The 15,566-nt window shown below is 34.9% G+C and overlaps 1 protein-coding gene across 17 annotated transcripts in view; it reads left to right on the plus strand.

Moving 5' to 3' along the window:
- Positions 1 to 15,566, plus strand: part of wupA (troponin wings up A) — a 42,815-nt gene that overhangs the window by 13,199 nt on the left and 14,050 nt on the right. For 6 of the 17 annotated variants that reach the window (XM_076538407.1, XM_076538414.1, XM_076538418.1 and 3 more), the window contains 2 exons: positions 10,245 to 10,288; positions 11,204 to 11,345. In XM_076538407.1, coding sequence (XP_076394522.1) covers positions 10,245 to 10,288; positions 11,204 to 11,345 — 186 coding nt within the window. Of the gene's footprint in view, positions 1 to 104; positions 206 to 2,082; positions 2,184 to 2,885; positions 2,987 to 10,244; positions 10,289 to 11,203; positions 11,346 to 12,727; positions 13,225 to 15,566 lie in introns of those variants that run through there. The other 11 variants (XM_076538417.1, XM_076538412.1, XM_076538422.1 and 8 more) reach the window with 5 other exon arrangements.

Below are 15,566 nucleotides of genomic sequence, written 5' to 3' on the forward strand. Positions count from 1 at the left end.
AATATCGCGGAGAGAAAATGTAGAAAATAAATTGGTCGGATAGAATCGTTCGTGTTGCACGAAAAACAGTAGCATATTTTCAAGGTGACTTGGAATTTTGACAGCTAGCGTGAAGTCCATTCTGACCCAGTATCATAAGAGGATCATCGCTCTCGAGGGGGAAAAGTACGACCTAGAGTACGAAGTCGCCAAGAAGGATTTCGAGGTCGACAAATTTTCGATTCCAAAAACGAACAAACTCAAAAATAAAAGAGAACAGAATACAACAGACGCTGCAATTAACATTTTGTTTCCGGAGAAATTCGTCTACTATATTTTATTTTCTTTTGTTGTTGTTTTCTCTACCAAGTTTTTCTTTTGATTCTAAATCTTTTGGGTTTTCTCTTTCTTCATTAGAACGCAAGGAATTGTTGCTAGCGCAGCGCTGTACAATTTTATTTTTCATTTTGTTTATCGACTTCGTACAATTATTTTTCGTTATTTAACGTCGTTAGGCTGAATCGAGGCTGATCATCTAATCGCAACTCTAACGTGTAGTTACTCGTAACGACTACTATAATAGTTTTAGATACTCTTCGTAGATAATTCGTAGGAACAATTAAAAAAGAAAAAGCGAAAAGAAATAAAAAATGTACAGGCACCACGTGAGTTCGTAGAATCGCAGCAAAGTAGATGTGAAGTTAATATCGTAACGCTGATTACTTATTTAGATCTTTTCTTAAGCGATTTCAAGTAGCATCATCAACGTTCTTTCATTTGTGCCTAAAAACAAAAATCACTAAGACCTTGTTCCGTAGAAAATATTTCCTTTTAGAGATTCCATTCTCGTGGCAGGTTCACGTTCACGCAGTTATCAGCTTCGTGCTTCTTGCTTCTATACACGAGAATCTCATTCTCTTTTTCCTTCAATCTTTTCTCCTTAACCTTACCAGTTCTGCGATTTTACTGGTCTTTTTTTAATACGTAAGATTTTGATCGTTTGATCTGTGCAGCGGGATCTCGAGTTTTATTTATTATTGGTGAATTACTGACCGTTCGATTGCTGGACGTTAGATTACTATCCACTGGATTATTAGTTGTTGGATAGCGGTGTGTAGAAGTACTACGTGTTGGATAATTAATTGTTAGATTACTAATGATCGAATAACAGTTATCACGCGAAGAATTATTACGTGTTAGATTAACCTTGTATTAGAAAGCTACGCGTAGAATCATCATATGGAAAAATTACTACACGTAGAATTATCATACACACGAATTACCGCGCTTAGAATTACTGCGCATATGAATTACCACGCTTAGAATTACTGCGCATACGAATTACCACGCGTAGAACTACTGCGCATACGAATTACCACGCATAGAACTACTGCGCATACGAATTACCACGCGTAGAACTACTGCACATACGAATTACGACGCGTAGAATTACTGCGCATACGAGATACCACGCGCAGATTTACTGCGCATACGAATTACCACGCGTAGACTTACTGCGCATACGAATTACCACGCGTAGAACTACTGCGCATACGAATTACCACGCGTAGAATTACTGCGCATACGAATTACCACGCATACGTATTACCACGCGTAAAATTATCACGTTTACGAATTATCACGCATAGAATAACCACATTTAAAACTACTACGCGTATAGATTACCGGGCGTAGAATTACCACGCGCAGAATTACCATATATTTGCTACATGTAGTATCACCGCGTATGTAATAACCACGTGTTGCATCGCTACGTATTACATTACCACGCGTCCTACCACCCGTTATACAATTATTACTTCCAACACCAAAGTCTTTACAAACGTCCCATTTACATTTAACTTCCTTTCACAATTATTTCGCCACAATTCGAAATAGCATAATTGCCTCAATATTACTTCGCATAGTCGAGATCCCGCTGTAGCATCAACAGATAATCCTATAGAGAAACAGATATTCTCTCTTTGAATAAACAGTTCGCTAAATCGATATAGTATAATCGTAAAGCGAAGGATGACCGAAAGCATCCACCTTTTAAGTTTCATTATTGCTCCTCCTTCTGTGAAGCTTTTGTTCTTCTAGCCGAGCTCCAGACGATCTGTTCGGCATATTGGAAAAGAGTATACGCGCTCGAGGGCGATAAGTATGACCTCGAGAGGCAAATTAGGTTGAAAGAATTCGAGGTAAATACGATCGTGTCGTCTGAAGATAGCCTAACGTGTCTCCTGCATACAGATCACTCTTATCCGACCTCCTCATTCATTTTCGATTTTACTTATCTTTGCGGTATCTCTAGATACTCCAGATACCTTCGAAATTTCATCTAACATGATCAAACTTTAATGTAGAAAAGTAAGTTCGTTATGTGTTAGTGTTGTCAATTACTGTTCGGTGGGTAGTTTAGTATGGGTTACAATTTTACTTCTTTCAGGGTGGGTTTGTACCAAACACTAAAATTGACATAGTGACAATTGTTCGTAATGTATCTAACTATTCTTAGTCATTTTTACAATTTTTAATATTCACAAATATAATTGTCTATTGAACAGTACTGTATCTTTAATGTTTCAAAATGTAGTATAGATTTTTCTGATCGAAATTTCGAAGGGTAGGAGTGCCTTTCGTTTCGATAGCGATGGAGGTCCCATCCGAAAAGGAGATATTTCAGAGCAGGTCATATTCGTGTCATCCAACGATTAGGCGTTTTCACGTGATTTTTTCATGTCGATGCAGAGCGAGAGACAGAAGCATTTTTAACATTTACAAACCAATATCTATCGAAAAATGCAAAGCTGTCTCTCTTTCTGTCACGCTGCCTCCTGGCTATTTAGTGAACAATTGTTTCACGAATTAGATATCTGAGAGACACTCCATGTTCTTTGTAGACGATTTGAAGGAGATTTGCCAAATGTATTACGACCGCGTCTACCTTTGTGAGGGTCAGAAGTGGGATTTGGAGCGTGAAGTTCGGAAAAGGGACTATGAGGTACAGGAGAATATCAAAGAAAGCAGCAAAAAAGCATACAACAACAACGATCGAAAAAGAGATACAAAAACACGATGAACAATGCAAGGAGAAAGTGAACGGCCCTGTCAGTGGCGCGTTACTTTTGTGCAACCCCCTTTTTTTCACACCGACTTTCTCTCTTGGCATTGTATCTCGTTGTTCCCTCTTTTTGTACATAATTTTCTCTTTCACGATGTTTCTCTTGGAGAACACGTTCAGCTTTGTTCTTCGAACAAAACTTTTATCTACTGTATAATCTTGGTCAGTCCTGTCTCGGTAATTCACCTCATTTTTTTTTTTTTCAAGAAAACATCGAATTTTTTTCTTTTTTCGCGTGGATATGAAGTGCCGCAATTGAAGAAAACAAAAGATTTTTTGTCCCTCCGCTCTTTTTTCCGTTTCATCTTTTTTTCCTCGACATCGTCAATTTGCCTATTTTTATTTTTTTAATTTTTCCCGCCTTCTCGCAGCCACGTCTGTATCCGTTCTTTTCCAAACAACGAATCTTTCTCTTCTGAACTATCTGTCTCTATTTCTTCACTTTCTGTATCTCTTTAACCACGTAACAGACAGAGGCTTTCTGAGCTTTCTACTAACGATCGCCAAGAAGAGTAAAAAGGAAAAAAGCTTTCCGCGAGATTCGAATCAGGGCTGGGCAAGCTTATGGAGGAGACGTATATCGAATCGATTCACATCGATTCCCGACACTTCCGTGCGCGTTTTTTCTTCTTTCTTCTTTCGCCAAACGCGTTCTCGCGGAGAACAAGTATCGTGAAACGAGAAGAAAACGCGTTCTCCCAAACGATACAAACAATCTCTTTTCACCCTGCACTCTTTTTCTTGGTTTTCTTTTTTTTTCTTTCATTTTTTTTCCTCTCTTCTTTGTATATCGAAAAGCTAAAGAAAGTACGTTGTACATACACAATTTAAGGGGAAGAGAACACATCGAAGAACGGGGTCAAAGAGAACCCTTGAAGTCTCACGCCGTGACTCAAAACGTGTGCGTGAGAGTAGTGTGTGCGAGTGCGAGTGTGTGTGTTCGGTGCAAAATCGAGAAGTCCGATGAATGAAGTTCGGCCATGGAGCCGAGAAAAGAAGGGGGAAAAAATGAAAGCGAAAAAAAAACATTCGTATCGCCACTTTGTACATTTCACGTATTCTTTCGTGTTTTATTTCGCCGCTCGCCATTTTTATACGGTTTCTCTTTCGCGACTTTCACGTCTCTCTGTTTTTTATTTTTCTGTTTCTCTCTTTTCTCTATTATCTTTCTCTCTGTCTAGCCAATTCTATCTCTATCTCTGTTGCCACCCGTTTATTTGCCTCCCTGCGAGCTTGATTTCTGAAACATGTTGCTAAAGCGATTGCTGTTTGCTTTCTTTATTTTATCTTGCACTTTAACCCGCCGTGCATGGCTTGCTGTATCTACTAACACTTTCAGGACGGTCGGAGAATCTACGTATCGGGTTTCGAGGACTTATTGCGCACAAAATGGCCGATTTCGTTCAAGCAAAATTTAATTCATTATAAAGTATTTACATTTTTTGTTTGTTGTTTAATAATTGAATTAACGATAGCAAGTTTTAATTTTGTGTTGAGATATCAATGAAATACTTACATAGTCTTTTTTGTCAAGGTTTGAACTTTAATTTCATATGTCACAAGCGCCATTTTGTAATACTTGCATTATACACAATCTTGTGAGATTTTTGACGTTTCAAAATTCGTAAATGTTTGTTACATATGAGGACCAGTCAGTTCATGTTACAAATATTAATAAAACACTGAAGTAGCCTCTTTTGTCAAGCTTTGGACTTCAATTTGATGTGTCACAAGCGCCATTTTGTAATACTTTTATGTTATCAAATTTTGTTAGATTTTTGACGTTTCAAAATTCGTCAATGTTTGCTATACATGAGAGTCAGTCATTTTGTGTAAAAAATATCAACAAAACATTTAAGTAGTCTTTTCTATTATGCTTCAAACTTTAATTTGACATATTACAAGTACCATTTTGCAATACTTTTATATTATCAATCAAACTTCCTATGTTTCGAAATTAGAAATTATTTGGTGCAAGTGAAGATCAGCCATTTTGTGTTAAGGATCAGCCATATTGTGTCAAGAATATGCCATGAAATGACGTCAGACATCGGCCATTTTACATGCAATTTACCAACACGTTGATTGTCACAGAAATTTAACAAAATAATTAAACAAATGAAAAAGAAAATTTAATAAAAATTGCTGCTGTGTCAATGAACATAATATTAAAAGATCTTTTTGATCCTAAAATTCTCTACGATATTTTCTTATTGAAACGCGATCGTGTTTTCGTTATTCTCTTCGTACTTCAAAATAATTCTCGCAGTCGAATTTACATATTTTAACTGGTCACGTTCGACCATTTTTCTAAGCAAATCGATCTCAAAATTAACAGCATGAATTTCACGCTGCAGCAAAAGCCTAAGCTTTTCTATTAACTTCGGATCAGGAGAAACGAGCTTACTCAAGTGGCTCGATCTGTTTTCAATTTGAGTTTCGTCGCGAGAGGTATGGCACTTCATATTCCCCGCGAGGGAAGAAAATGCTAAACGCTTTGCTGCTCGATACCTTCTCTTTTATCGATGGCAATTGAAGGATACCTTGAGAACTATTTATTAAGCGTGAAACTATAAACTTTCGAAACATACATTCAGGTTTTGAAGTAACAAGAACAATACCGTAGGTACGTAGAACGAGAACCCGCCTTTTAGACATTTTTGCTGCCCCCCCGTTTTTCTGGTATCTACCCTCTTGCCCCCTGTTGGATTTTGATCACGTTTGAACACAATTCTATCGTTTATCTCTCGTTTATATTTCTACCCCTGATACGCGTCGGTTACATTCAGATTATCGATATTTCATCGACAACATTTTATTGACAATAGCTTCCATTGTTTGCTAATGCGCTAAAAGTACAATATTCGTGGAGTGACGTACTCACGACTGATGAATAGCAAATATTCTGTTTAATTTTGGATGGGAATAATTTGGCGGAATAATGTTTCAGAGACCCTTGTACCGTGTTAATCGAGGATTAATATTGATATTTGTGTCACATGTATAAATGTATGAATTCATTTATTCAATTTCTTTATTTATACATTCCAAAATGTAACAAAATTGTGTACAAAATTTCTAATATCAATAGAAAGTTATTTTATTGATTTTTACATTTGTTTATTTTAAATAAAAGTCTTTAGAGTAATTTAAATAATAATAATCATTTCAGTGTAATTGAAATAAAAATACAATCAGTGAAATAGAAATAAAAATTCGCCCTCCAATATCGAAACAAAAATAGCTACATTCACCCTCAGTAATTGGAATAAAAACAACTTCATCAACAGTGACGGAATCACAAAAATGTTGTCGATGGAATTTTTCCAATAAATCCGAAGTAACCAAAAACGCGTACTGGTTGTCTGTAACCCCCTTTTCCACCACGCTTTTCTATCTCTATTTTCCACTGTTAACTCTCACGAAGGTGTACCGTCTCGAGACCGGATTGAAAAGATCACGAGACCGAAGTGCCATGCTGTGAAATTCTCCGGGCCTTGCCACAACCCTCTTCAACCCCTCAGTGTCTCAGAGAACACCCCTTGTGCCCCTGTTTTCGTCTGATCTATCTTTGTAAATTAGCCCCCGATGTGCAGAGAACGAGCACGTTGTTTTACCGTCGAACGGCGGATGGGTCAATCACCCCATAATTATCACGTTTGTTGTGGATTGTAAATATTCTTTACAGCGAACGTGAGAGATATTGCAGAAATGGAGAAATAAATTTTGGAAAATTAATTTAGTATAAGATTACATTTAACACTTTGAGTAATCTTGCATCGTTTGCGTATATAATTTGAGAGTAAATAGTTATGGGATAAGGGTGACTTATGGACAATTTTGAAGATGCAAAATTCCGTAAAGTATATAGTTGACTTATGGACAATTTTCGGTTCAAAGATGCAAAGTTTCGTTGTCAAAGTGTTAAATTGTCTCATCGGTCCGTCGTCCGAGGGTTAATCGTTACACCCGTACCCACCCCTTGTCTTTCCTCGTGATAGAGACGTGAAAGTGAAACACGTACACGCGTCTACGGTGTCGATATTGGAAACGATCGAAATTGATTTTGCACCGATTCGCACGCACCACCGACCCTCTGTCAGTGTCCTCTTGTCATGGTGTTCAAATTGGGCCTGTAAATAGCGGAACCTTTCTGGTGGAAGTCTGTTCCTTCTAAACACCATTATTTTACCACCGTAATCTTATAATTATTATTACATAATGGGGTAAATTTTCAAATAATTAGAGAAACGTGGAACAGAATTCCAAGGGACCAGAAAAGGGATTGTAGTGGATTTTTTTATTCTTTAATTTTTGTTCTTTCTCTACCCCCTTGTGAACAAAGAGCTGATCGTGACCGGCTCACCAACCTGATTGGCCAGAATGAAATTCACATCCTGTCATATCTGATCCTTTCTTCCCATTTTGTTTCATTTGTACGTGTAACTTGTCTATTTCTATCTACCCTTCTCTCCGTCCCTCTCTATTTCGGATCGTCGTTTTGTCCTTCTCGACGAGAACGAACAAAGTGGAAGCGGTCTTTCAAAGAGAGGGATGAGAGAGAATCCGACAAGTGGCTTCCGGAGGAAGTTTCACCTGGAGAAGCTATTTAAAGACACTAGAAAATCAATTTGCTTGAAAGACTGTTGGAATAAGCGGCCAACCTTTTCGAGGGGTAAAAACCTTCGTGGTAAGATTGTATTGGAACACGATTGAATGGGGAAAAAAGACTCGAACATCGTTCGGTTTTATCTCGAGATCTTAACCCTTTGTCTTGCTATTATAAACTCTACTATCAAATTTTATTTTCATAAAATTGAGGGTTGAAGGATAAAAATTAGATTATCGTAAGGCAAAGGGTTAAAACTACCAGTGTAACTGCCATCGAGTTATTTCACAAATTCAGATAATAAATTCTCGAATAAATTAAATAATAGAAAATCATGGATTTACGATAAAATTTCTTCTGTAGCTTCACATGTTTCGTTTTAACCCTGTCTAGGGGTGCTATACGTATACACTGATTTTGTATATTTGTTCACTTTATTTTTGACACTGTTTTGATTCTTATAAAATATATACTAAAATTTGTGGACACACATGTTCTTCAAAATGGGGTAAATTTCAAAATAACTTTTTAGAAAATGAAGAGGTGATTGAAGTTATGTGAGGAAAAATAAGAAGTGGATGCACTGTCTTTTTATGTCAAAGCACCACATGTGAACTATCACATATGAACTAGCACATATGAACTGCCACATATGAACTAGTACATATGAACTAGCACGTATGAACTAGTACGTGTGAACTAGTACATATGAACTAGCACATATGAACTAGCACGTATGAACTAGCACATATGAACTAGCACATATGAACTATCACATATGAACTAGTATATATGAACTATCACATATGAACTCGCACATATGAACCATCACATATGAACTAGTACATATGAACTATCACATATGAACTAGTACATATGAACTATCACATATGAACTCGCACATATGAACTATCACATATGAACTATCACATATGAACTAGCACATATGAACTATCACATATGAACTAGCACATATAAATTAGCACATATGAACTATCACATATGAACTAGCACATATGAACTAGCACATATGGACTATCACATATGAACTACCACGTATGAATTATCACATATGAACCACCACATATGAAATATACAGTATATACTATACTATAAAATTATTACTATGAACTATACTAATAAGAACCCTCTTTAACATCAATCAACTAAATAAATTAATCAATAAATTAGTCAAATAAATTTTTCCAGTATAAATAATATCTGAACAAATATACAAATGAACGATGTAGCCAAAACATTTTGTCCACATTTTGTGCATCAGCCTCTATGTAATCCATGCCTCCCCCCATTCTTTGACCATGAACATTTTTCCCATCGATCCATACTCCAATCACCGTTACCTGGCATTGCAGTTAATCAGCAAGCCAATTTACTGTCAATCTCGACTCATCGTGAATGGCCAACTAACTAAATATCTTGTCTGTATTCAGCTGCAAATCTCTGTGTAACTTTTTTCCGCCTGCTTCTGGCACGCAGGACGCATGCTAATCATTCTCGTTCTTTTTTTTCTCGTTCGCCAATCGATAAGCTTAATCGTTTTGCAATGTTTCATGTGTTCGAGCTTTTTGAATGTTGAATGTCTTTGTTGTTTGTGAAGAGAATATTTGCTGCTTTGTCTGTAGCGTAATTTGTATTTGGAAATAGGGAGAGCCCTATCGAGCACGAGTCCCGTTTTGATGTATTGTAGAACGATTGTCTTTGGGAAACGTTCATTGTGAATTGTTATTGGGATATTTTACTGTTTTGTAATTTATGGAAATTTAGGGAATTTATAGAAATTGTCGAAGGGAATTTATTAAAGTTGGAAATTGGAATTTTTTGAGGTTATGTTTGTAAATTAGTGAAATTGGGATTTGAGGTTTAACAAAGGTCAAACTTAGAATTTTCTTAAATTGCAATTTGGAATTTTGTAAAATTTAAGCTTAGAATTTTCCTAAATTAAAATTTGGAATTTTCTAAAATTTGATATTAGAATTTTCCTAAATTAAAATTTGGAATTTTCTAAAATTTGATATTAGACTTTCCCTAAATTGAAATTTGGAATTTTCTAAAATTTGATATTAGACTTTTCCAAAATTGAAATTTGGAATTTTATAAAATTTAAGCTTAAAATTTTCCTAAATTATAATTTGGACTTTCCAAAAATTTAAACTCAGAATTTTCTTAAATTAAAATTTGGTATTTTCTAAAATTTAGACTCAGAATTTTCTTAAATTATAATTTGGATTTTCTAAAAATTTAGACTTAGAATTTTCCTAAATTATAATTTGAACTTTCCAAAAATTTAAACTAAGAATTTTCCTAAATTGAAATTTGCAATTTTCAAAAATTTAAACTTAGACCTTTCAAAACTTGAAATTTGGAATTGAATAGACAACGTTTCCAACGGATATCGTTTTCTAGTTTCCCTAGTTCTTTCACAGTGAAAGTTCGACGGAAGACTCGCATGATATTAGTTATTTTGAAGATTAAAACACGAAACACTAATTTATACTTCGATCGGTGCAGATCGCGGACTTGAACAGCCAAGTGAACGACCTTCGAGGTAAATTGTAAGTAACCATTTCACATTAATATTATATAAATTTTATTAAACTATATTAAGATTATATTAAACTTAGACCACAATCGTTTACGAAAATTTTGCAACTTTTCCCAAATTTCCTGGTTTCCAAATTCCAAATCCTCGAATTCAAAAATTTTTAATTTATCAAGTTTTTCAAATTTCGAAGGCTTTAAGCTTGTCATATTTCCAAATTCTGAAATCCTCTAATTTACTATGTTTACAAATTCCAAAATTCTCAAATTTGTAATGTCTTCAAATTTTTAAATTTTTAAATTTTCAAATTTGTCACGTTTCCAATTTTGAAATTGTCAAATTTGTCATATCCCCAAATTCTAAAATCTCGAAATTTGTCACGTCCTCAAATTCTAAAATTTTCAAATTTGTCACGTTTCCAATTTTGAAATTATCAAATTTGTCACGTCTCCAAATTCTAAAATCTTGAAATTTGTCACGTCCTCAAATTCTAAAATTTTCAAATTTGCCACACCTCCAAATTTTTAAATCTTGAAATTTGTCACGTCCCCAAATTCTCCCATTTCCAAATTTTGAAATCTTCCAACTTCTTAAATCTCCAAATCTTAAAATGTTCCACTTTCTTATATCCCCAATTCTCAAATCCCTTATATCTCCAAACCCCCAACCCCACCATTCAAATGTCTCCAAATGTCCCCAGAATTCCTCAAAAGTCCCTAAAAAACCTTTCTCCCTCTTCCTCCTCCATCATCCCCAGTTCCCTAAAATTTGTTCTCGACTGTACCAGCGCAATGCACCCTTCATACACTTCATAGACATCTCTACACCCCGTACTTAAGACAAAATTTGCAAAATGTTCACTACTTAGAATGCAATGAAAAGATTGAAAGCTCTCGAGCGTATAATAACATTGTTTTAATGCTATCAGCATGAAACCTACGCTGAAGAAGGTCTCAAAGTACGAGAACAAGTTTGCCAAGCTCCAGAAGAAGGCAGCCGAGTTCAACTTCCGTAACCAACTTAAGCAGGTCAAGAAGAAGGAGTTCACCCTTGAAGAGGAGGACAAGGAGGTAAGGATGATCGTTTTCGATCACATCGATCATATTAATTTTTTTTCTCTATATATATTTTTATGTACACGAAGCTTTTTCCTTCCCGTCGATGGTTAGCCCCATTTTGTATTTTTGGGCTTTTTTTTCGTGGAGATACAAAATTTTGTTTAAAAGTTTGATCTATTATCTTGTACAATACTTTTTCGCAAGTTTTTCATTTTTTTCACCATACGACGGGTAGGCATGTACTCACGTTTTTTTACAGCCATTGAGAAAGACGTTTTTGTGGCTCTGGTTTTCTTTTTTCCGTGTATTATACCCCACTGGCAGGTTTTTTCCTTGTATTAGTAGTTTCTTCGTGTTGGCTACCTTCTATGGAGATCGTTAACCTAACCTCTTCAGAAATGAGTTTTAAAGGTTAGGACTTTTGGAGGTTAATTTTTTCGCTATGTTTTAGTTGGTTTAATTGTGTAGCATTGTACAAATCAATTTTTAAAGAATTTATAATAATAACAGTCCACATGTGTTCAAATAAAATGTCCACATATGTTGAAATATGGGAAATTGTCCACATATGTTCAAATGTGGAAAAATGTCTATATATGTTCAGATATGGAAAAATGTTCACATATGTTCAAATGTGGAAAAATGTCCATATATGTTCAAATGTGGAAAAATGTCCATATATGTTCAGATATGGGAAAATGTCCACATATGTTCGAATATGGAAAAATGTCCACATATGTTCAAATGTGGAAAAATGTCCATATATGTTCAGATATAGGAAAATGTCCACATATGTTCAAATATGGAAAAATGTCCACATATGTTCAAATGTGGAAAAATGTCCATATATGTTCAGATATGGGAAAATGTCCACATATGTTTAAATATGGAAAAATGTCCACATATGTTCAAATATGGGAAAATATCCACATATGTTCAAATGTAGAAAAATGTCCACATATGTTAAAATATTGGAAAATGTCCATATATATTCAAATGTGGGAAAATGTTCACATATGTGATCTTTGATGGATTTTAAAAACAAACTACATACATATACGTATGTAAAAATCCTTGAAGAGTTCACAGAATTATTTTTTATTTTTACAAACTTTATTATACTAAAGTTAGTCATACTAGTCCATTCAAAAAACAGTATAATATATAAACAATATCTAATTTCATCTCACAATGTTATATTTTATTTCATCAAAAAAAGCGACGTATAAACAAATTTTTAACCAACATTTATTGATAAATTTGATCATTTTTCACTATAAAAAGAATAGTATCGATCTCCTTAGAGGTGGCTAATTTTTTTGGCTCCTTTTCTCTATGTACAACCCCTCCCTAGTAGTAGATAGTTGACTAGGCAATTGTGTTGTTCTCCACAGCCCAAGAAGTCCGAGAAGGCAGAGTGGCAGACGAAGAAGTAGATTTAAAAAAAAAGAAAACAGAAAACCTTAAAGCATACATAAATTTACGAGAAAATAAAACCAAAGCAACTCACGCGTACACAGGCAAAAAGATAATAATCATACCAACCAACTTCCATACGTTACACACGTTATAATTATTTATAATAATGTACACTGTTCCGGGCGCAAACAGTTGATAAAAATTGAATTTATTTATCTCTTTCAATTATGTTTATTTCGCGCGACATTTTTCCTCGTGTTTTCGATTCGTTCTACTTTTTTTAGTTCTCTCGTGAATCGTTCATCTCACGATTACGGAGGAAAATGTTAAATACGTGGATAAGTATGTCAATTAATTGTATCGAGTATTAGGTTGAAAGTGAAATTTTTATTTTCAACTCGATTGAGTTCTCGCGAGTCCTACGACAGGGGAATACGAAAGCTGTATCAATAAACGATGAACAAAACATGTGCATGAGGAGGCGAATCACTTTTCTTGGTCATCATTTCGTTTTCTTCTTCACTTCATTTCATTCGTTTCTTTAATTATGTTCGTCGCGATGTACATTTGGGGGCATGGTAGACTTCTCTGGGGGAAAATGGTGATTTGGGGTGAACAGTGAACTTTGATAGATTTTCAGATTGTTAAAGTTTGGGAAATTAGAGAATTGGAGAATTTAGGAATTTTAACAAGTTTAGGAAATTTGGTAAATTAGGGAAATTAGGAAAATTAGGGAAATTGGGGAAATTAAGATAAATTGGGAAATTAGGAAAATTAGGGAAGTTAGGGATATTAGGGAAAATAAGGAAGTTAGAGAAATTAAGGAAATATGAGAAACTAGAAAAATTTGGCAAATTAGAAAAATTAGCGAAATTTGAGAAATTAGGGTAATTAGGAAAATTAAGGAAATTGTTGACAAATTAGGGAAATTAGGGAAGTTTGGAACATTAGCCAAAATAAAGAAATTAGGGAAATTAGAAAAATTAAAGAAATTAGGGAAATTAGAGAAATGAGGGAAACTAGGAAAATTCGGGAAACTAGGAAGATAAGGAAAATTAAGGGAATTTGGGAATATTTGGAAGTTTGAAGAATTTTGAAGGTTTGGGGATTGGGATTTGGAGATATTGTGATGTGAGAAATTTAGGGATTGGCAAACTTGAATATAGGGAAATGTGGAAATTGAGAAATGTGGAAATTGGGAAATGTAGAAACGGGAAAATTTGGAAATTGGAAAACTTAGAAATTGGGAAATTTGGGAATCGGAAAATTTCGAAATTGGGAAATGTGGAAATTTAGAAATTTGGGAATTGGGAAATGTGGAAATTAGGGAAATTGGGAATCGGAAATTCGAAATTGGGAAATATGAAAATTTGGAAATTTAGGAATTGGGAAATTTGGAAAACTGGGAATCTGAAAATTTAGAAATTGGGAAGTGTGGACATTTGGAAATTTGAAAATTTGGGAATTGGGAAATGTGGAAATTGAGAAATTTAGGAATTGGTAAATTTGGTAATTGGGAAATTGGGAAACTGAGAAACGTGGAAATTGGGAAATGTGAACATTTGGAAATTTGGGAATCGAAAAATGCAGAAATTTGGAAATCTGGAATTTGGGAAATATGGAAATTGGAAAATTTTAAAATTGGAAAATGTAGAAATTAGGTAATGTAGGATTTGGGAAATTTAGAAATTGGAAAATTTAGGAATTGGAGATGTAGGAATTTGGAAATTTGAGAATTTGGAAATTTAGAAATGAAGATTTAGATATTTGAAAAACAAAGTTAAACAGTGATTAGCTGCCCCCCCTTCGTTACCATGAGTTTCCCGAACAAGTCTCCACTGCACTCGAATGTACATTTCTGTTCTTCCACTCATTCATTATTTCGGCACGTAACGATACTCGATGATGACACATGGTCTCATTAGCCGTCTAACTTAAAACTCGAGAGAAAACTTCCTATAAATGATCATACCACTATTCAATCATGCCATAAAATGAATGTATCGTTATCGAGAATCGTTCCGTTTTGCTTCACTAATTTTTGTTCCTCTCGTTCTTACGCTCGTCGACGACACCGAAGATTATTAAACGTCTTTAATTTGCTTGAACCGCGTTTACTCTGATCTCTTTTCTCTCTCTCTTTCACTTCTAACGCCATTTCACCATGACCTCGGCAACCGCGTTAAAGAGGCAATACTCGGTAAAATAATAAAAAAAAAAAGAAACGAAATACGTACCGATTAAAATATAAAAGAAGCGAGAAAAAGGTGAGCATGGCTTACAAAGTATATTTAAAACTCACAGACTTTCTTCCTCGTTTCGTACGTAATAGCAGAAGCGCTTTACTCACAAGTGCCTTTTCATTCTTTTCTCTCTGTCTCTCTATCTCTTTCACTTTTTTTCGCTGCTCTTTCTTTCTCTAATCATTCATTCATTGTCCGTTTTCTGCATTCATTTCGTTTATCTTCTGAACCCGTTAATCGCGCAAAGAGGCTCGTTAAAGCTCTCTGAATAGAAAAATGAAAAGAAAACACTTTTCGTTAGGAAATGATACGCAAACACATACGTACATTTATACAAGACATATGATCATTTTTAATGAATAATTCTTTTCAACACGCGATAAACACTTTTGCAGCTTGCCTTTTACCGCCATCGTCCGGCTGCCATGCTTCCAGGCTGTACATGTGTAGGATTGTTGTCCCGTCTCATGTTTTTCGTTTTTATTGCGGTTCGAGGATGAGCATCGATTGATATGTTTGATATTTTATTTAGTTTAGGATTTTGGAATTTAGGGATTTAGAAATGGGATTT

The sequence above is a fragment of the Megachile rotundata genome, chromosome 12, assembly GCF_050947335.1.
Source record: "Megachile rotundata isolate GNS110a chromosome 12, iyMegRotu1, whole genome shotgun sequence".
In the NCBI taxonomy this organism is placed as follows: Eukaryota; Metazoa; Arthropoda; class Insecta; order Hymenoptera; family Megachilidae; genus Megachile; species Megachile rotundata.